Genomic DNA, 23,664 nt, shown 5'->3' with positions numbered 1-23,664 from the left:
AAAAGTTACAGAATAGGGGGAGGAAAGAGGACAGAGATATTAAATTCGTCATCTTATTTAGTTCCCAAACATTCAGGACAGTTTCTAATCGTTATTCTGCTAAGTAAGGTGTTTGACATGAGCTCACTAGGAAAGGCTTAGACTGGATGTAGGTAGAGTGAATGTACTAACCAGAATTCTGTCATTTGTAAGCTGTGTGATCCTGGAAAAGCCACTTAGTATCTACCAGGCCTCAAGATTCCACATAAATAAAGGAAGGATAATTTCTAGAACCTGTTTAATTGTAATGTCAAGAAATTCTGAATGTTTCAAATTCAAGCCATTGTTAGTCTTCATGTTCTGTAGTTGCCACTACAGACTACAAGATGTATGAGGAAGGCTTACAATCAAACAAACCAAGTACCTAGTTGTAACATATAGGCATGGCCAACCTACACACTGAATTTGACAAGTCTAGTGAGGCTAACCTTTTACTTTTTTATTAACTGACTGCTACTCAGAAAGCTGCCTCTCCCTAGAAACAGTGAAACATAAGAACTTTGTCCTAAGCCAGCATATGCTTCCACAATCAAAGAAACTTGAAACTGAACTAAGTCCACAAAATGAAAAAGTTAGCCACAGTGAGACTGACAGAGTTGCTTTTCCTGTATCTTCCTAACCTTGACACCTAATCTGTACCAGCTATAAACTACAGACCTGTCAATGGAAGAGGTAACCTCAAAACTAAAACTCAGGTAGGTTCTAGATGAAGAGGTTCACTTTAAAATTTGAAGTGAGCTACAAAGAAAAACATGTTGATATACCGAATAAGGTTCCTAAATAATCCTACGGAAAACAAAACTCATATCACAAGATAATACTTTAAATCCATATAGCACATTTTATAGAGCAACTTAAAGCATTTTATAGAAATTACCCAACTGACTTTCTTGACACTTCTGTGAAGTCAAGTATTACCTGTATTTTCCAAAGAAGGCAAAAGGAAACAAAGGAACTAAAGTTACTTACTTTGCCAATGACATAGCTCTCCATTGCACATCTAGGGTTTTAACTTGTGACAAAAGGTGCTCAGCTCCATAAGAAATTACATTAACTGAAATGCCTCAGCATGTTGAAAAATACTGGACTTCTCACAAGAAGTGAGTGCAGAGATAGTGTACTGACTTACTTAGCATTTCACCTGGTCACTTAGTTCAGTATCTGCCACACTGTCGGCACTCAATGAATAAGGGCTACTAAAGATAGCTAACAATTACTAGAGCTCATATATCAGGTACTGTGCTAAGTGCACTATACATATTAGTTCATTTAATCCTACCAACAACTCAAAGAGGTAAGTAAATTATTACTTTTCATTTTACTGATGAGGAAATGAAGGCCTAGGTTAAGTAACTCGCCCAAGATTACAAAATGATACAGCAAAGATTTTAACAAAGGTAGCCCAACTTGGGACCTTGTTTAAAGATCGTCGTTGTAGAAAGAACAAGAGACTAGCAGTAAGAAACTCTATCTATACTCTATTCCCTGTTTCACCAAGTCCTTGGAGAGAAGGGAAATTTCTTGCTAATCTTTGTACCTCTTCTCAGGCCTAGCATGGTACCTTAATCACGTTATTCCTCATTAAATGTTTCCTGAATAAAATTAAAATCACATGAACAAATTAGGCTTCATTGTCCTCAACTGTAAAATGGAGATAAAGGTACCTGCATTGTCTGCCTAAGTAGTTCTCATAGTGTGGTCCCTGGACCTGGAAACTTTGTCAGAAATGCAAGTATCAGGCCCCACCCCAGGCCTATTGAATCAGAAAATAGTATTTTCTGATTCAAGGTGATTCTCACACATGCTGAAGTTTGAGAACCACCAGTCTACCTTAAAGGATAATTTGGAGGATCAAATGAGTACAATAATGTGAAAGCACCCAAAAAAGTGGAAGTATATCATCATCATAATCATTAAAAGAGTAAATTATGCTCCTTGAAAAAACTTAGTGATTTTGCTAGATCCACATAAAAATGAACATCAGAAATGAAATTATCATGAGGGAGTTCCCTGGTGGTCCAATGGTTAGGACTTTGCACTTTCACTGCAGGGGGCATGGGTTTGATCCCTGGTTGGGGAAATAAAATCCCCACATGCTGCGTGGCACAGCAATAAAAAAAAAAAAAAAAAAGGAGGAAGAAATTGATCATGAAACATTTTGTGAATAAAAATTATTATTCCAGATTTTATCTGGATAATGTATAGCATTCACTGGATGCAGAGAAAAAGACGACTATAAGCCATAAGGTTGTACGTAGGAATCTGATAACTTGGTTATGCAGTGGTTCAACACAGAAGAGATGACAAACTACACAGGCTTCTTACCTGACCAGTGTCCAGTGGAGATGCCAGATCTGTCTGTGCAGGTCTCACTTACAGGTCTAAACACAGTTTCCCATCCCCCAGTAGCATAGCGCCAATTGTGAGATTCCAAGATGAGTGTTCGCTGGGTGCCATATGCAATCATGAAGCAGTAGACCACATGATGGAGCTGACAGCCATAGCCACAGCCTTTGTTGATATTACACACTAGTTTCTTGGCTTTGCTGCAGTCCTTGGGATTCTGTCAGTAAGGAAGAGAAACAAAGGTGAAGATTAGCTGTACTGAGAGGTTAACTTCTCTTTATAGGTGACAAATGTCAAAAATCATATAATAAGCCAGGACTAATCAAGTATATCTTATTAATTAAGCAAGGAATTCAGCTTTAAATCATATTTCAAAGAATCCACTGAAAATTTTATGTGCATACTTACGGAGATGGCAGTGAAAAACACCAGTTACTTTGGAAACATCACTAAACAAACATGAAATTAAGCAGTTACGTTTTAAAAAATATTCTTTCACTTCTCTATCACTCAGAACATGCAAGTATGATCTCCTCTGAACTCAAACTTGCACACACTGAAATCTTTATGAAAGAAGCAGAATAGTTCGCTTCTTCCAGGTGCAGTTCAGCATTGAGATTATTACCTTCACTGATGAAACAAATCATCTTAAAAGAAAAACTACAATTTAACTAATAATTCCAACTATTCCAGAATTCGAGATGTCACCAACAAAATATACTTCTTCATTATGGAAGTAAAGCCACTGAGTAAAAGGATATCTGAGTTCAACAATTAAAAAATATCAGTCATGGGACTTTTTCACAAAACCAATATTGATGATACCAGTAATTTTTAAAATAAAAGGTAGAGCATGTTTTATATTGGATGTATTGAGAATGTGCTATGCCAATTTTTAATCAGGAGATCCATTTTTCTATTTACATGTTTTGCTATAAGATGAATAGCAAGCGGTTAAAACATTTAATATTATCTAACAGTGGGTGCAATGGGGTTAAGCAAACGTGAAAAATTCTTTTTTCCCATTCTAAAGTTTCAATTCCACTGTAATTTGTATGGGCTGTTGCTAAATATCCCTAGGCATCTTAGTTCTTCAAATAAAAATTTGTTTTGACAAGGACTCCTTAGCCTGAGAAATTTTTCAAGCTGTTCTGTCTGCAAGGGAAGAGAAAGGATGGGTACCTTCAGGAACAGAATCTTTTCTTTTACATAGCAAGAAGCAAGGTAATCAGTTCTCAATTTATATAAGGCTTTAATAAAGCAGTTGCCAAACCACAAATCTACAACTATTTTCTAGGGATATCATCTGCTCTGCAAAGTAGAGCCCTAGAAACAAAAGCTAGGATGGTAAGGCTATAAAATGATTCTGAAAGAAACGCTGCAAAAGGAAAATGCCACACACCGTTACTTTCAGAAGAAGTATCTTTCATACTCAGGTGTGCCACTGCAGGCTGGTCCTTTCAGATCAAAGCAGAACCTATACCGTCAAGAACCTTCTGAAGAGTCAGAGCCCTTATGAACCCAAGAGAGCCCAGATAAAATTCAGCAAGATGTGGTCAATACTGTTTCCTCAATCAAGCACTAGAGTTGCTGAATTCTCTTCACTTGAGACTTTGAACTCATGGCAGGCTCCTAAGGCAATAAAGATCCCCACTCAGGTGCTACAGCCACAAAAGAGTTAAGAAGAACAGAGGGGGTGTGATGTTGGGAGACCAATTTATCATTTACCTTCTTCTAATATTATACAAGGATCTGGGAATAAAGAATAGTCAAAGCTTTATTATTAATTCAATAGTTAAGAGAGCAAAGAATATCGACATTTGTCAGATTTTTCATGAACTGTAAGAAATACAGCACTTAGAATATCTCTAAAATTCATATGAATGAAAATGTCCTTCATATATTTTTCAATAAACATTTCCTTTTACAGGTGCTTTTAGATGTACAGAATTATTGCAGAGTTAGTACAGAGATCCCATATACCTCACAACCAGTTTCCCATATTATTATATCTTATATTAGTCTTCACATTTTTTAAAGGAAAAAAGAGCAAAGGAACATAATAATTGAAGCAGATGACCTTTAGTTTTCAAACTGTAGATTTTTTACTTAAAAGAAGACACATCTGCATGAAAAAAAAATACATCTACTGTGTTTCTTAAGAGTTTAATTAGAACCCAGTGTTTCGAGCACAAGAACTGAGGCCTAAGAGAAAGAAGAGGGTAATTTATGAAATGAAGCGTAGTTCAAGAGTCTTAATGTGTCTCAAAGTAAGCTGAAGAGAGAATATATTAAATCTTTCTGTTATGTATTGATAACACAGAGAAAGGGGAAAAAAATCTATTATGTATGGTTCTGGAATGAGAAAGGTTTACATATACAAGGTAACCAATGGAAGAGTCTAAGGCAGGAAGTGATAAGAGAAAATGAATGGCTGTTTGGAATGATAACAGTTAAACAAAACACTGAAAAAGCTCAGCGCCACAGCCCGATTTCCTACTGAAATAATAGTTAAAAGTCTGCAAAATTCAAAGGATCTTGCTCATAAAAGATTCAGAAATAGGAGGGAGACAGCGGGAAACAGAAAAAGTATATGTGTTTCTAACACAAGATTAGGCTCATCAGAACAAAGATCTAGAAAAAACAAGCAGATATATAAAAGGTAAACAAAGCAACAACTCAGATGGATAGGGATTTACTCTGATGGAAAGGAACCTTACAGAAAACCCCTTATCTGACCTAAGTTTTTGTTATCCACCACTGTTATGAAGTAGCAACAAGTAAGAGATTTATGGGAGTCTATAAAAGGAAAACAGAGCCATTGTTATACATAGATACATGCATATATATAATCCTCAAATTTCTTACCAAATAGACTTTGTCAATTACCACTGATCCTGGTTTTATACTTTTCTGTTGATGTCTGCAAAAAGCTTGAAGGTTTGTCTCATCCATAAGCAATAATATAGAGAAGGGCCTCATTACTAAAAGAAGCTTTACTTCAATCATGTGATCACTTTAACAGGGTAGCTATTTCTGATGATAAAACCTGTTTTTCATTTGCTTCTTGTGTGCCTAATCCCTCTCTTGTATATTTCTCTACCAGTAACGCCAAAATGCAGGCAGATAGTTTTGTTCTGTGTTATATTGCTTTATCTCTTTCCCCTCCCTCCCGTCTTATGGTACTCCCTCCACTCATCTCTCTCTCTCTCTCTCTCTCTCTCTCAGACACACACACACACACTTGAAATATGATACACTCCAAGCAGATTTAGGCTCACTAGGAAGCACTTCTTATTCGTGAGTGGGAGATGGGGAAATACAGACTGAAAATGCTACCCCGTAAGTCCCCTGGGAGAGCGTCCTACTTCTCCGTCCTTCTGCCTTGAGTATCACCCACTGATCAAGTATAGGCGAACGTTTGTTCATTTAATAAATATTTATTAAGCACTTAACTTATACAAGGAAAGTTGGGAGATGACAATCCAACAGAATAAGAAATTATATACATAAATAACTACAATAGACAATTTAAATGTTTTAAGACCATGGTAAACAAGGAATTAAGGAATGGAAGAGGAAAAATAAGTCACTTGCAGCTGGACTGGAAAGGGCTATGAATAAAACTGCATTTAAAATAAATCTTTAAGATATAATTTATTGTGTTTATGAAATGCTAAGTAAATGTACTTTTTCCATTATTCAATGGAGGCCTATATTGCAAAGAATAATTGTGAAGGGCAAGGTAAAATTACTTTATAAACTCTACATATTATATTCATAACGTAGGATTTTTGTATACAGGGCCTTCTTAAAGTCAGACTCATCAATAGGCACATGCATTCTTGCTTCTTTCGATGATGATGTTATTTAAGCTTTAGAATAGGAGGCAAATTTGTCAAAATTACTTAAGACAACGTGTTCTAGTTGAAGAACTGCAGAGGTTTAAGATACAATTTTTTTTCTAATTCAAGCTCTGTTATGAATTCAATTGTGTGATTCTGCTTCAATTTGGTAATTTAAAATTGAGATAAAAATTACCTCCCTCCATAACCTCTTCCTGCTCACCCATCCTTCCATCTCAGAGACACTATGAGGCTAAAATACATGCTATATGCTCAAAACTAATTCAAACATACTTCTCATTTATCCTCATAATCTCAAGAGACATTACTTCACACTGGATAAATGAACTACTTTTTTGCATTTAGTGCTACGAGGTGGCCCAATCATGGGCCCTTGTAAGCTAACAATGTTATGTAACATTTTTACAGTTATAATTCTGCAGCAAAGCTGTCACCATAGGACATATAAGAAACAAGGACTTAAGATAAAATGGGGTTCTTCTGTATTCAGTTTCCTTTTGTTCAGCTCTTTAAAAAATTTTTAACACTATCTGAGGCATTTCTTATGATGCTGTTAGTTTCCAAGAATGAGCCTATCTCAACAGAACTGAAAACTATACTTGCTCTCACTGTCCTATAAGTCAACATTGGGAAGTATATTTAAATCAATATTCCTCTAACTAACACAGTATATTAAAGGAAGCAGCAGCTCTTAAACCTAAATGATTACTAATTCGCTAAAGGCACCATCAAAATGCTAAAATATCTATTTTACTTTGGTTACAAATATGAAAATAGTCTCTCTTGGATATATTTCAAATAAGGAAGCCAGTTTAATTTCTACTTTGCTAAAAAAGAATAATTTGGAATCAACTAGTAAACCACAAGCATTATTATATTACTTAGGCACTACTAGGATTTAGAGGTTTCTACTTCCTTCACTTAGTAAATTAGTAGTAATTGTGAATTAATGATATAATATTACAAAATATAGTACTGATTCCATGGCTTTTAAATTAAATCACAGATAAAGTCTTTTGCCAGGACTATTTAGATTTTCCATACAAATTAAAGCCTCTTCAGAGGAAAATTTTCCAGCCGCAATGTAATTTCCCTCACTTATCTGCCCAGTTACTACAGACCAAAACACTGCAGAAAAAGCCTAAATCAACAATAAATCGAAAGCATTTAGTCAATATAAACTGGATATAATATCTCCAGGCATCTCTTGCAAAGAAAAAATGCTCAATAACAATTAGTTCAGAAGAACTGCATGTACAGAGACAAAGGTGATGTCAAATCCATTGTCACAAAAATACACTAATTGGTGGCAAGCCAAAATTTAGAATTCAGGTCTCTTAATCCATCGCCCAGTGCTCTTATCCACCCCACCCCCCCACCCCGCCCCATGATGTCTTCAATACAAGATGCAGCAAGAAACACAGGCTCAGAGCACTTACCTGGTCATTGTTTCCCCAGATTTATGGATGTATACTTGACAAATAAAAATTGATTATATTTAAGGTGTATGGCATGATGTTTAAAAATATGTAAACACTGAAATGATCACCACCATCGAGCTAATTAACATATCTATCACCTCACACAGTTACGATTTATTTTTTGGTGGGGAGAACAGTTAAGATCAACTCTCTTAGCAAATTTCAAGTATACAATACAGTATTAATAACTACAGTCACCATGCTGCACACTAGTTCTCTAGAACTTATTCAACCCACATAACTGAACCTTCGTACCATTTGATCAACACCTCCCCCTTTCCCCCACCTTCCTGACCCTGATAACTACTGTTCTGCTCTCTGCTTTTATGAATTTTTTAGGTTGCACATATAAGTGAGATCATGCAGTATGTGTCTTTTTTGTGTCTTATTTCATTTACCATAATGTCCTCCAGGCTCATCCATGTTGTTGTAAATAGCAGGATTTTCTCTTTTGTTATGGCTGAATAACATTCCATTGCTGTTTGTACACACACACACACACTCACACACATTTTCTTTATCCATTCATCCACTGATAGAACCACAAGTTGTTTCCATATCTTGGCTATACTGAATAATGCTGCAATGAACATGCAGGTGCAGATATCTCTTTGAGATACTGATTTCATTTCCTTCAGATAACATACTCAAAAGTGGGATTGCTGGAATCATATGGTAGTTCTATTTTTAATTTTTTGAGGAACCTCTATATTGTTTTCCATAATGGCCATACCAATTTACATTTCCACCAACAGGAATGGGGACAAAGGTTTCCCTTTTTCCACATCCTCCACAACACTTATTATCTTTTGCCTTTTTTGATAATAGCCATTCTAACAATTATAAGGTGATATGTCTCTTTGTAGTTTTGATTTGCATTTCCCTAATGATTAGTGATGTTGAGCACCTATGCATATACTTGTTGACCCTCTGTATGTCTTTTGAGAAATGTCAGTTTAGGTTTTCAGCCCATAATATGATCAGGTTATTTGGTTTTTTGCTATTGAGTTGAATTCCTTACACATTTTGGATGTTAACCCCTTACCAGGCATCTAGTTTACAAATATTTTCTCCCATTCCATAGATTGCCTTTTGATTTTGTTGTTTCGTTTGCTGTACAGAAGCTTTTCAGTTTGATCTAGTTCCACTTGTTGATTTTTTTTTTTTTTTTTTTTGCGGTACACGGGCCTTTCACTGTTGTGACCTCTTCCCTTGCGGAGCACAGACTCCGGACACGCAGGCTCAGTGGCCATGGCTCACGGGCCCAGCCAGTGCACGGCATGTGGGATCTTCCCGGACCTGGGTACGAACCTGCGTCCCCTGCATCGGCAGGCAGACTCCCAACCACTGCGCCACCAGGGAAGCCCCCACTTGTTGATTTTTTATTGTTGTTGCTTGTGCTTTTGGTGTCATATCTAAAAAAAATCAAATGTCAAGGAGCTTTCCCTCTTTGTTTTCTTCTAGTAGTTTTAGAGTTTTAGGTCTTACATTTAAGGATTCAGAATCAGAACGCTGGGGATCCTTCCAGCTCCTCTCTAATAACATTCCTTCTATAGGGAGGAGTTAAACCACAGATAGCTCCTATTTCCGATAAAGAAAGGTCACTAAAGGAATGAGCCAGGTAAGTTAAATTTTATTCTGCTCTTTGTCTGCTCTAATCATAAGACTAAACAGTTTTTAATTTGCTTGTTTGAAAAGATTTGCAACATCTAGCTTCTCAATAATGAGGAAAAGATTCATTAATAGCGTGGTGAAAGCACTTCATTGTATTGGAAACAATTTGATTTTATTTCTCTAAAATTATTTTCAAAACCAAAGCAGAATATGTAATGAAGCAAACAAAAGAATTGAAGTACTACACAGTGGTAATTAAAATAAAGACTCTGGGCATAGTTAACCATGAAAGAGAGAGTTAAAAAGCATTCTCGTTTTTAAAAGCCAAGACCGGAAATCATTGTCTCTTAACATATTAAACAAGAATATTTTCGTAGCAAATTTAAAGGTTGTTTCAGAGGGGTGCTTTCCACCCCTATGGCAGAGAACAATCTGTTTTAAGTAGTAAGAACAACACAATAGCTGACCCACAAGTAGGCCACCCAGTGCTTCAGGAAATCAATTTCCCTGGGGTATTTTTATAAAACTTCAAGAGTATAAACTTAATGGAGAAAAGATATCAAGATACATAGTTTACAGGCTATTATCCTGAAGGATTGAAGCAAAAGGTAGATAGTTATTATACAGTTATAGAAGAGGCAAGCATCTTCTTGGTAAGTAAAGCCAATTAATTGGCTTACTTTAAATGCATTTTTTAAACTTCTGCTCTTTGCCTAGAAGTCTCTATTGAATGTCTGGAAGCCATTTTTTAAAAGACAGAAATTCTACAGATCCAGTTGAAAGCATGTGGGGAATTTCTTCTACTAATGGTCTTTGAGACAGTATTCTGTCATCTCTGGGTATTCCAGGTAGTCTCTAAAAAACCTCTATCTCAGGTTCAAGTACATCAGTGCAACCTTGGTAATACTGTCTGCTTCCATAAGGGTCACAAAGGGAAGGCAGAGAAAGAATGAGGTGCATCCAAGTTTAATTCTCTCACTCAAAATCTAATGTAACCACAACTCCCTCCAAGGCTAGAGAAGAAAAGTTAAGTTACCTGAAGAGCCAGATTCTGCCAATCCTACATAAATGCATAGAAGATCTATCTCCTCAAGCACCTTCAGCATTTCTCCCTAAGTTTATAGCCTGATTCCCAGGTCTCAGAACCAGCTGAACTGGTCAGGTTAAAAATAGCATGCTTACAAAATTAAGGTTGAATTCCAGAAAGGCCCTCCACCCACCATCATTTTACTTAACAGGATTCATGGGGTTCTCTCCTCAAAATCAAAATACAGGCATGCTATGGCAGGCAGACACTCTCTTAAAAAAAAAAAGAGGGAGAGAGGAAAAGGGGGGAGGAAGTAGTAGTATGGGAAAGAGGGAGGAGGAAAGGAGAAGAAGGGAGAGAAAGCCAGAAGAGAGAAGAGAGAGAGAGGAAAGAGGGAAGAGGAGGAGGGGGGAGGAAGTAGTAGTGGGGGGAGGAGGGAAGAGGAAGGGAGAGAAAGGGAGAGGAGGGAAGAGAGGGAGAGGAAAGAGGGAAGAGGAGGAGGGGCTCGGGGTGGGGGTGGGGGTGGGCAGCGGAAGAAGAGGGGAGAAGGAGAAAGAAGGAGAAAAGTAAAAGCAAGCTCCAGAATGGTTAACTCTGCCTTATACAGGATTCAAAAATAAAGTAGATAGCAGACACAGAAGAGAAACACTGGCTGGAACTTTGTTCTTGTGCAAAGGCTGCTGCAGGTGCTTTGTTTTTTGTCTTAAATAAAAGTCAAAATAACTTACACGGTTTTGCCAGCTCTTCCATTCTGCAAAATGTCATTCTTCAAGGTAGAAATGGTACTGATAGCACTTGTCTACTCACTGGCTTTTAAATCAAACCATCAACAATAATTAACCCAGATGTCAAATCTTGCTACTTTTTCTCCTGGAGAGAGGCTTTGCTCCACTTCTCCATGCAGCTAGCCATGCACTGAGAATCCACTATTAGCAGAGCAGAAATTTCTTTGGAATCCCTGGTTATTATTATTTCGATTAAAAAAACCCAACCTGTTAAGATCACTTTTCTCACTGCCTCAGTTTAACACTGCTCTAACCAATTCATGTTATTTTCTTTACTTTTGAAAATCTTAGACTCTGCATTTTTTTGCTGTTTATTTGTAAATAACTTAAGCCCCTTAATAAATTGCAAAAACAGTAGAGCTACTGTGTACCTTTCACACAGCTTTCCCCAATGAGAACATCCTACTTAACCACAGTACATAATCAACATCAGGAAATGGACATTATACAACATTATTAACTATAATATAGACCTTATTTGGATTCACCAGTTTTTACATGCACTCATTTTTTTTTTTGGTATAGTACTATCAAAACATGTAGAGACTCATGTAACCATTACCATAATCAGGATACAAACTGCTGCATCAAAACAAAGAAATTCTCATACACTATCCCCTTTAGAGTCACACCCTTCCCCAAACCTTAATCCCAGGGAACCAGTGATCTCTGTTCTCCAGAACCAATGATCTCTTTTATCACTTGGCATAATGCTCTTAAGATCCATCCAAGTTATTGTGTGTATCAATAGTGCATTCCTTCTTATTGCTGGGTAGTATTCTGCTATGTGGAAGTACCAAAGTTAATTCACCCACTGAAGGACATTTGGGTTGTTTTCAGGTTTTGATTATTACAAATTAAGTTGTCATGTATGTGAGTGTACAGATTTTTGTGTGGACATGAGTTTTCATTTCTCTAGGATGAGAATACAGCAGTATAACTGCTGAATCACACGGTAAGGACATGTTTAACTTTATAGCAAACTGCCAAACTATTTCCCAGAATGGCTGTACCATTTTATATTCCCACGAAGAATCTATGAGAGAGCTGGTTGCTCAGCGTTACTTTAGCCATTCTGATAGGTGTGTAGTGGTATCTCATTATGTTTTTAAGTTGCATTCCCCTAATAGTTTATGATTTTGAACATCTTTTCGTGTGCTTGTTATCCATATTTACCCTTTGGTAAAGTTGTCTATTCAAAACTTTTACCCATTTTTTGACTGGATTGTTTCTTACTGTTGAGATTAGAGAGTTCTTAATACATTCTGGATACAGGACCTTCTTGGATGTGTGATTTGCAAAGACTTTCTCCCAGCCTATGGCCTGTCTTTTCATCTTCTTTAACAGGGTAACATTCTCAGATCAAAAGTTTTTAATTTTGATAAAAGTCCAATTTACTTTTTTTTCTTTTATGAACCATTCTTTTGGTGTCACATTTCAGAACTTTTAGCCTAAGTCACAAAGATTTATTCCAAAGATTTTCTTTATAGTTTTACATATAGAAAGCTTTATAGTTTTACATGTCACATTTATTTTATCTGTCAGATTTACTATCCATTTTGAGTTAAATTTTAAGTAAAGTGTGAGGTTTAGGTCAAGGTTCATTTTTTGCTTATGAGAAGTCTAATGATTCCAACATCATTTATTGAAAAGACTATGCTTCCTCCATTGGATTGCTTTTGTACCTCTCTTAAAAATCAATTGCCCACTCATAGGTATATACTCAAAAGAACTGAAAACTGATACTCAAACAAATACATGTAGAGGCATATCATAGCAGTGCTCAAATAGCAAAGGCAGAAACAGTTCAAATGTCCGTCAGTGAATGAATGGACAAATATTGGTATATCCATACAATGGAATGTTATTCAGCCATAAAAAGGAATGAAGTACTAACACAAGCTACAGCATGTATGAAACTTGAAAATATTATGCCAAGTGAAAGGAGCCAGACAGAAAAGGTCGCATGTTGTGTGATTCCATTTACATGAAATATTCAGAATAGGAAAATCCATAGAGAATGCATATTGGTGGTTTCCAGGGGCTGGGGGAAGGGGAAAATGGGGGAATGGAGAACGAATGCTTAATGGGTATGGAGTTTTCTTTTGAGCTGATGAAATATTTGGGGACTGGATAGAGGCAGCACTTGCATAACCTTGTGAATGCACTGAGTGCCACTGAATTGTTCACTTTAAGATGGTTAATTTGATGTTATGTAAATTTCACCTCAATGGAAAAAAAGGAAGTTAGCGTGCCTATGTGGGTTTATTTTAGACTCTGTTCTGTTCCACTGATCTAAATGTCTAACCCTCCTCCAACACCATACACTATCTTGATTATTTTAGCTCTACTTCTAAGTCTTAAAGGTAGAAAGTGTGATTCCTCTAACTTTATTCTTCTTTCTCAAAATTGCTTTACCTATTTTAGTTATTTTGCCTTTCTATTTAAATTTTGAAATCAATTTGTCTATACATACAAGAAGAAAAAGACTTGCTAGAGTTCTGATGGGAATTGTGCTAAGCCTATGGATCAAATTGGGAAGAACTGGTAGCTTTTCTACGCTGAGTTTTCCAACCCATGAACACAATATGTCCACTCATTCATTTAGGTCTTCCTTCATCAGCATTACACAAGTATTTTAAGTATTGCTTTTTCATTTTTACGAATAAGTGTAAATGGCATGATGGCATAAAATTTTGGTTTCTAATTGCTTCTTGCTGAGATGTAGAAGTATTAATTTTTGTGTGCTGACCATATATCCTGTGACTTTGCTAAATTCACTTAAATGTTCTAGGAGTTTTTTGTTTGTTTGTTTGTTTTGCGGTACACGGGCCTCTCACTGTTGTGGCCTCTCCCGTTGCAGAGCACAGGCTACGGACGTGCAGGCTCAGCGGCCATGGCTCACGGGCCCAGCCGCTCCACGGCGTGTGGGTCTTCCCGGACCAGGGCACGAACCTGTGTCCCCTGCAGGCAGACTCTCAACCACTGCGCCACCAGGGAAGCCCTAAGAGTTTTATTACCGTGTGGTGGTTGTTTTTTGGTAGATTATTTGGGACTTTTCTATGCAGACAATCATGTCATTTGCAAATACAATTTTCTTTCTTCCTAGTATGTATGCCGTTTACTTCTTTGTCTTGCCTTACTGCCCTGCACAGAACTTCCATTACTATGTTGAACAGGAGTGGTGAAAGCAGACACCCTTGCCTCATTCCCGATTTTAGGGGAAAAGCCTATGGAAATAGTCTCTCACCATTAAGTGTGATATTACCTGTAGGTTGTTACCTGAAGATGCTTTTTTCACAGATTGAAGAATGTCCTTTCTATTCCTAGTCTGCAGAGTGTTTCATCATGAATGGATGTTGGATTCTGTCAACATTTTTTTATCATATGTCAACATATTTTTTATCACTTTAATAGATATATATATCATGACCGAGTAGGGTTATTCCAGAAAAGCAGAACTGGTTAAGTATTCAAAATTCATTCAATGTAACCACGTTAACAGTTTAAAGAAGAACTACATGATCACACCAATTAATAAAGAAAAAGCATTTGACAAAATCCAACACCTATTCCTGCTTCCCTGTGCATGATTTGAACTGCATTTAGTATTAAATTTTGGTTCGGCTATAGTGTTTTATTTTTTTGTGAGTACATACCGTCATAGAGTATTTTAAATGGCTGCTCTGGGGATTACAATTTATATACACACGGTTTATTACAATTTACTCATACCAACATTTTACTGTTTCAAGTGGAATGTAGAAACCTTGCTATAACTTTCAGGTCTGTTTACTCTCTCCCCTTTTGTCTTAAAAATTACCTTTATATCTCAGGGAAAACTGAGAATGAAAAAAAATTACACTGAAAACTATATCAGACAATATTATAAATTTTGCTTTTTACCATCCATCCATTTAAAAAAACTTAAGGGGAGGAAACTACTCAGTTACCCTGTATCTACTCTTTCATTTGTACTTTTTTCATTCCTGATAGTCCATGTTTCCTTCTGTCATCACTTTCTGTCTGTCTGAAGAATTTCCTTTTTTACAGCAAGTCTGCTGGCAAAAAACTCTCTTAGTTTTCCTTCATCTGAAAATGTCTTAATTTCATCTCATATTTTCACTGGACGAAGAATTCTGGGTTGATAGTTCTTTACTTTTGGCACTTTAAATATGTCTTACTACTTCTTTCTGGCCTCCATGTTTTCTGATTCAGATGCATTGCAGGTAATGAACTGCTTTGCTCTGGCTGCTTTAAAGAATTTTTTCTTTGTCTTTAGTTTTCAGCAAATTACTTATAAAGTGTCTGGGAATGGATTACTTTGGGTTTTTCCCTTTAGGAGTTTGCTCAAGTTGATGAATATGTTGGTTTGCCAGATTTAGGAAGTTTTGAATCACTTCGTCAATCCTTCACTCTTAATTCTCTCTGAGACTCCAAAGATACAAACATAAAAAAAAAAAATTGTTATTGCCCCACAGATCCCTGAGGCCCTGTTTACTTTTTAAAAAATCTTTATTCTCTCTGTTGCCGGAGTGGATAATTTCCATTGATCTAACTTCAAGTGCAGTGATTCTTTCTTCTGTTATAGCTATTCTACTATGAGTCAGTTTTTTTCACTGAGGTTATTATATTTTCTCAGTTCTAAAATTCCTATTTGGTTTTTCCATGTATCATCTATTTCTTTACCGAGGCTTTCTATTTTTTTACTTGTTTCAAGTCTGTAATTGCTTATTGGAGCATTTTCATTATTATAGCTTCTTTAAAATCCTTGTCAGGTTATTCCAACATCTGTGCCATCTCAGTGTGCTGTCTGCTGATTATCTTTTGTCATTTGAATTATGATTTTCCTGGCTCTTGGTATGATGACGAATATTATGTTATGAGACTCTGCTTTCTATTTAAATTATCTATTTTAGTAGGCAGTCAAACTGTTTGGACTCCTACCTCACGTTTATGAGCTGTGGCTCAAATGTCAATTTAATTGTTAATGGCTTTTCAGTGCTCTTTTGTCCTGTTCCACTTGTGGACTACCCAGAGGCCAGTCTGAAGCCTGGGTGGGTATATCATACCTAAGTTCAGTTCTCAAACCTTTTTCTATATTGATTCTGATAGGTTTCATGCATGGGATATTCAGAGGTCTGCCCAGGGTTTCAAACACAGATTCTGAAAGTCCCTTTATCTAGCTCCCTCCTCTTCACAACCTTCCCTCTACTCTAGTGGAGGGAAATGGGAACTGCCTCATTACTGCAGTGTGGCGATGGTGAACAAGGCTTTGCCCAAAGTCTCTGCAGTTGTAACACCAGTTGGAAGAGGTAGGGGCAGGGCAGGTATGGAGGACATGGCTATCTGCTCGTTCTCTACAACTGTGACACCTGAGGGGAGAAGTGGTGAAACATTTTTCATTATGCTCACTTGTGATAGGGTAGATACAATAAAAATGGGGCTTTTTCCAGCTCCGTCCACTGATATTTCTAGTTTGGAGGATTCTCCAGCACCCCCACCCAGAATATACAGGAGGCAAAACAAACAAGCAAACAAACAAAACACAAGAAAATCACTGTGTATAGGATTTTTTTTTTCAGTTGCAATTAACAGGAAGAAGAGGGTATAATGTATTTACTATATCTTATCCAGAAACAGAAGCCTGTATTTTAAGGCCAAGATATTCTCAAACATTTAATGCCTATTTAACTCATATCTATAATGCTACTTACTTATTGGCAAACGGATGACTTTGTGTTTCCAGAGGCATTTGATCGTACAAGTTCCTTTTAAAAATGGTAAGCTGGGGCTCCTCTGGTGGCGCAGTGGTTAAGAATCTGCCTGCCAGTGCAGGAGACACGGGTTCGAGCCCTGGTCTGGGAAGATCCCATATGCCGCGGAGCAACTAAGCCTGTGCGCCACAACTACTGAGCCTGCGCTCTAGAGCCCACGAGCCACAACTACTGAGCCTGTGCGCCTCAACTACTGAAGCCCGTGCGCCTAGAGCCCATGCTCCACAACAAGAGAAGTCACCACAATGAGATGTCCGTGCACCGCAACGAAGAGTAGCCCCCCCTCCCGCAGCTAGAGAAAGCCAGCGTGCAGCAACAAAGGCCCAATGCAGCCATCAATCAATCAATCAACAAAACAATGGTAAACTAATTTTTTTCAACAAGTTTAAACTAGAAAATAATATGGCACTGTATCGTCCTGTGTAAAAGGAAAACATAACATTTGTTTGAATTAAAGAACTCTAGTAGTGAACACGAAGAGATCATTCAAAGCCTCTATAGGATGTAGGCTTTAAGCACAGGAAGGTTTCCTTATACATAAAAGCTTTCTCTTAGGGTTCAGCTTTATTTCCTTTTTCATGAATTATATAAATAGGAAAGGCAGGGCACTAGGTCTTTGGTTGCAAAGCCAAACATAGTATCTATCCTGCCCCTAACCCCTTACATATAATCAATCCTCTCACATGGCATACTATAACAACCCCTCCTTATTTCTGATGATACTTGCAGCTTCAAGATATGGTCTGCTCTGCTAGCCCTCATACTTCTAAACCCAGTAAGTCCAGCCACCTTTAATCACTCCAGGTGGAGAGGATTCAGACCAAAATTCAAAATAAAGCACATAAGCAAACAAAAAAACCTCCAAACAAGCAAACAGACAAAAACCCACCAACCTCAGGTAGATCTGAGCAAGAGAAGCGTCCAAAGCCACAGGACTATTCTATTGTCAGAAGGTTAATTAGAATTCTTCCAAGCATCCTAGATAGCCTCTGATATGCATCAGCTTGGTAGAAGAAATAACGGTGTGAAGATATATAAAAATACTGAATTTGTATAGGTGATGTATTTTGTTTAATAATGAACAGTGGTTATGACAATAAAAAGAGAATGCAGTAAAAGTGCAATTGTTATGGCAAAGACATGAAATAGTTGAGAGAAAACAGTAACAAACAATGGTGAAAATAATGACCTGTTTCTATCCATTCAGATATACTCAGTGACCCCCTACTTCTCCATATTGAAATCTCTAGATGCTTCTTTTTCTATCTGCATCTTAATCTTTTTGGCTATTAGAGCCTCTTGTGATAGCATGACAACAATAGCCCAAATAAACCAGCAGAGCTTTAATATAGAGTAAAACAGAAGAAAATTATGAACTAAAGGAAAACTGTTACTAACCCTCATTCCCTCTCTACCTCCAACATGCAAGAAATTGAAGATAAAGTACAATGAAAACTGATTTCATTAGCACAGATGCTTCAAATCCCCTCTTGTAGACCCTGATATTATTCAGAATAAATCAAGATTTTGTTCCAGTATTTAAGCAGGCATCATTTTGCATTTGAAACCTTCGCTATCATTAATGTTATTCCTTACTATGTCTTAACAGGATCACCGTGCTCTTAATAATGATTTTAAGTGAACAGATAGTGCCCAAAGTTTGTGACAGAGCAGAGAGTATATATTCCTGCGTCCTTACAGACCGTTCATATCCAGTCCCATGATCTAATGAATGGGAAAAATAACTAATTGCTTGGGACAGGAGCTTCAGCAGGTGGCTGACAATGGGATATGCCCAGAGAGCTGACATCTCAAATACAGACAAGAGTTCATATATAATTGAAGGAATCAGAGGAAGAAATAAAGGTAAATAGAAGGCAAAAATATTTAAGAATTACTTCCATCATTGTCTAGGCCACAGTTGGCAAGCTTTTCCTGTAAAGAACCACATAGTAAATATCTTTGGCTTTGCAGGCCACATTTTCTCTGGCACAATTATTTAACTTTGCCACTGTAGCCTGAAAGCAGTCATAGATGATATATAAACAAATGTGCATGGCTATGTTCCAATAAAACTTTATTTACAAAAGCAGTTGATGTGGTTTTGGCTGGAGTGCAGTAATTTGCTGACCTCTGGTTTAAGCCAGTAAAATCTGTAAAAATAGTGTGGCAAAAGGAAAACCAAAATCAGGTAAGATGGGTAGGAATACATGCTCCCTAAGGATATAGGAAATTATATCTTGTTCTATTCTGTATTCTACTGTAACAGGGAAGAGATAATTTTGACTCCATGTTGGATCTGTTTCTTTGACTTTCGCCTTTGCTTTTCGTTGCTTTTATTATTATAATCATACATAATGGCCTGCCTCAGGGAACCCTGCCCACCTGTGAATGGCTGTAAGAAAGAAGAGATTAACACATCCCAGCCCGAGACTGGCTGGAGATGTTTTGTAAGACTGGTGGCCTGGGCTTCCCTGGTGGCGCAGTGGTTAAGAGTCCGCCTGCCGATGCAGGGGACACGGGTTCGTGCCCCGGTCCGGGAAGATCCCACATGCCGCGGAGCGGCTGTGCCCGTGAGCCATGGCCGCTGAGCCTGCGCGTCCAGAGCCTGTGCTCCGCAACGGGAGAGGCCACAACAGTGAGAGGCCCGCGTACTGCAAAAAAAAAAAAAAGACTGGTGGCCCTTTTTACTTTACTTCCTCCTTGCCTCTCCCTCTCTATTCTGCCTTTTTTACTTTACTTCCTTCTCTGATTCTATAGAAGAAACTGGCATCCAGACCCCTATAAGATGGTTTTTTGGGGGACCCTAGTCCGCCATCTTCTCAGTCTGCGGGCTTTCTGAATAAAGTCATATTCCTTGCCTCAACACCTCGTCTCTCGATTTATTGGCCTGTCATGCGGTGGGCAGAGTGAGCTTGGACTCAGTAACACTACTTTGAGAAAACTTCTGAGACCTCTTATCATTTGTGAGTCACATAGATTTAGTCCCTCAATAAACCGAAGGAGATTCTCCAATGCCCACATTACTTTCTATTTAAACAAGCAGCATTATTTTCCTGATGTGTGAGCTGCTAAAATCTAGACTCATCTTTCTGACTAGTTTTACCTAGTGAAACTGAGTCCCCTTGAAACCAAGTTCCCCCGCCAAATGTATGATTAACTTCTCTATCCAAAACTGTATTCCTTTTTTGTCCTGCCCATGTTCCCCCTCAGGATTGAGGAGTATCACAGAAAAGGGGAACTGAAACTGAGCAGGACCCTGTGGGGCCCTCCCCAGTACTAACAACCCTCTTTGCCCCCCATTTCTCGTTTGTATAAAAAGGTTTTAGTCTCCTAGGTCTTCCGAGTTCCAAAGAGCAGACTCAAAACAGTTACTAATTAGGGAAGTGAGGGAAAGCAGAAACAAAGCAGCAAGAAAAGTTAATGATTGTAAAACAGAGCCATAGTTCCTCCTGAAGAGATATATACATAACAATCTGATGCATATCTTTGAGTTGTTCTGCAAAAACTAAGACCCTCACCCACGTGGTAGATGGTGACCACAAGCACACAGACTCCAGACTAGTTGGAACCAGGAAGATTGATGATTGAGATTCCTGAAACCTCACCACCAACCAATCACAAGAAAGTCCACAAGCTGCAACCATCACCCCAAATGTTGCCTTTAAAAACCCTCCCCAGAAAGCCATTGGAGGGTTCAGGTTTTTTGAGCACGAGCTACCCATTCACACACTGCTTGGCACCCTGCAATAAATGCTGTACTTTCTTTCACCACAACCCAGCATCACTAGTTTGGCTTTGCTGTGTGTCAGGTGAGCAGACCCAAGTTTGGTTTGGTAACACTAGTCCATAAATATACTTGGAATATTAAAGGATTTGTTCTACTACATATAGAACAAAACTGAAAACTGGATGGGAACAACTGATATTCATTTTTTACCAGCTGGAAAGAAAGATGCATGATAGATATAATGGGCAGGTCAGGATATGTTTAACGTTTCTTCTGTGAAATAATCAGGCTTTCTACTCACACCTCTGAGTTTTAATCTACTTAGCACATAATTCTATATTCTACCACAACTGAGTTAAACTTTTTAAAATCCAGAGAGAAAATCACCTCTCATGACAACTGTTATGATTAAAGACAATAATGACACTTTCCATAGGATTTCCATATTACCAACCTCCTATTTTCTTCAGATTTGTTCATTCCTGAAAAAAGAAATTTATATTCTCTACTGACTTTTGCAAATTTCTGTGTATTTGCACAACTGGTAATCTCTTATAATGATAATGACGAAGAAAATAATCTTAAGTGGAAAACACACACACACACACACACAGAGGCAGAATCCATGTCTGGAAACTTCACATTTTATGGTCCTACTCATTTAGCTATTTAAAAGTTATACCTCACTTTCCTCTATTTTAATGTAAACCCTGACAGTTAGCTTTTCTTTCCATAAAAGGCAAGTACCTGTCTTCAGCTTTGACTGCCAAAGCATCCAATTCAAAGAGGGGTATTTCCAATTAATACAGTGCAGCCTCAGGACTAGCTAAAGACCCACAGTGCCGCCCCCCCCCCCCAGGCTCCTTTGTTTTAGAGATCTCGGTTGATTTCATTAACTGACCATTTGGGCCACTTGTTTTTTCCCTTCCCCTTGCTTTAAATTCCTGCTCTTTTGTTTTATATTTGCCAATAAAGAGTGAACTCCTGAAGGCCCTAAAAATCAGAACTCCAAGCCCACACGTTCTCTCCTCCACACACACACACAACCTGGCTGTGTGGCTCCAGGTGTGCTATGTAATTCCCAGGTCGTGTAAGTAATAAATCTTTATTTATTTCAGTTTCCTGATGATTATTGCTAATGGGTATCTTGCAATCATAGTAAGAACCACAAGGGCCAGTCCAACCACAACACTGCTTTCTAATAGGCTGAGACCAGCACAAAACATTTATTAACTAAATACATGAGAAATCTAATTGTCAAGGTTTCTGTAGCAAGGTCCCATTTGCTAGTGATGGGTAAATGCAAAAGAGGATGTGGCTTCACGGGCCAATATTACAAGCAGCCCTGAAGCTTATACCCAGTCAGTCACCTTCAACAAACCACCAAGAAAAAACAAACACTGGCTCTTCAAACTACTTCTTAAATGGTGAATATAAAGACTTGGAGTTAAGACTCTTCCTTTTCCCTCTGCCATTTACTAGGCAAGTTATACAAACCTCTCTAATCCTCAATTTATTCTGCTTACTGAGTATAACAACACCTGCCTCATGAGAGTTACTTTGCATAATACCTAGCAATACAGAAAGTGCTTAGAAATGGCAGCTTGCAAACATTCTTCATCCTCATAACTTCCTTTAATGCACCAGAAGAACAAGAAGAAATATCTGCTTCCTTGCGCCTTCCCAATTTAAGGTCTTTAATGAGACCTTGAGATATCTAGATGTTTTACAATCTATTTTCAAAATGACTGACCCAAACTTTGAGCCCAGTATAACACCAATGTAATGACTTGAATGCCTCAATTTTCCATAGAGAAACAAGAATCAGTGCAAACCTTTCTCAGATGGGTTTTTGAAGTGATGTGAGCTATGCAAGTCACATACACCACCCCCTGATATTTATCACAACTGGCATTTTTGGTTTAGGTAGGTCAGATTTATGATCGCATTCCACATAAAACATCCAAGCACTCAAAACATCCAAGCTCTTTTAGAAAGGCTATCACAGTACCATAATGGATGTGTGAGAACTATCATGCCCATTTTCTAGGATCAGAGCATATCTATATATATTATAATTAATTGCACAGACATGTAGTTGTATGCTTTTATGACATCACTGAGCCCTACTTATGACTTATTTGATCTTAGATCCTTAGTCAATACTCTATCCTGAGCTAAGCGATTACGGGGAGGGAGCAGAAGGTGTAGTGAGGCGTACAGAACAGACAGAAAAAGTCAGGGGATAGGCCACTCAGTTTTGGTCTACAGTAACCAGGACTCACACCTACAGCATAGCTGCCTTTCACAAAAGTTGTAGGCAGTCAGTTAACAGAGGCTGATAATTATAAGATGGTCAATTTGAGAAAGTGCTGCATACTCCAGGGAGTGCTGGAGAGTGAAGGTGAAGTCCTAGTCAGAGGTCAGCACTCTTTAATGGAAAGCTGCTGTTCCAATATCAAATTAAAGCAAAATTTTAACTGGAGGCAACGTAGTCTTTATTGTATCTATGTACTTGAGACAGAACCCACCCAATCTTAACAGTCAGCATCTATCACTTTTCATCTAATTTTGCAATGTCTTTCTCTATTTCAGGCTTCTTATCCTTAGTGTTCTTGGGTAATCTTATGTCTCTGGAGCAGGACTGAGAACCCCCTAAAGGGACTTCAGGTTCCCTCCTACTTCAATGAGAAGAGCTTTCTTGTGGGCAGAGTGGATTTACCGAGATGTATTGTAACAGGAAATAGCTAAATGGACTCCGGTGGATCTGTTTCTTTGACTTTAACCTTTGCTTTTGTTATTCTAATAATACATAATGGGCTGCCTCAGGGAACACTGCCCCTCTGCTGTTCAACTCACAGGGAGACAATCTGACCCTGTCCACCTGTGAGTGGCTGCAAGAAAGGAAACTAACACATCCCCTCACCGAGGCTGGTCAGGAGATGTTTTGCAAGACAAATGGGCCTTTTTTTTTTTTTTTTTTTTTTTTTTTTTTTTTT

General features: G+C 37.9%; 1 protein-coding gene across 5 annotated transcripts in view; it reads right to left on the bottom strand.

The window, feature by feature from the left end:
* Window positions 1–23,664, bottom strand: part of FUT8 (fucosyltransferase 8) — a 317,460-nt gene that overhangs the window by 57,258 nt on the left and 236,538 nt on the right. For all 5 annotated transcript variants that reach the window (XM_029238548.1, XM_029238546.1, XM_029238549.1 and 2 more), the window contains one exon: window positions 2,365–2,602. In XM_029238548.1, the coding sequence (XP_029094381.1) occupies window positions 2,365–2,602 (238 nt within the window). The remainder of the gene's footprint in view (window positions 1–2,364; window positions 2,603–23,664) is intronic.

This window comes from Monodon monoceros, unplaced genomic scaffold, assembly GCF_005190385.1.
Source record: "Monodon monoceros isolate NGI ecotype Baffin Bay Population unplaced genomic scaffold, NGI_Narwhal_1 Super_Scaffold_21, whole genome shotgun sequence".
Lineage (NCBI taxonomy): Eukaryota > Metazoa > Chordata > Mammalia > Artiodactyla > Monodontidae > Monodon > Monodon monoceros.
Note: the sequence above shows the minus strand (reverse complement) of the source record. Positions and strands in the feature narration are given on the sequence as shown.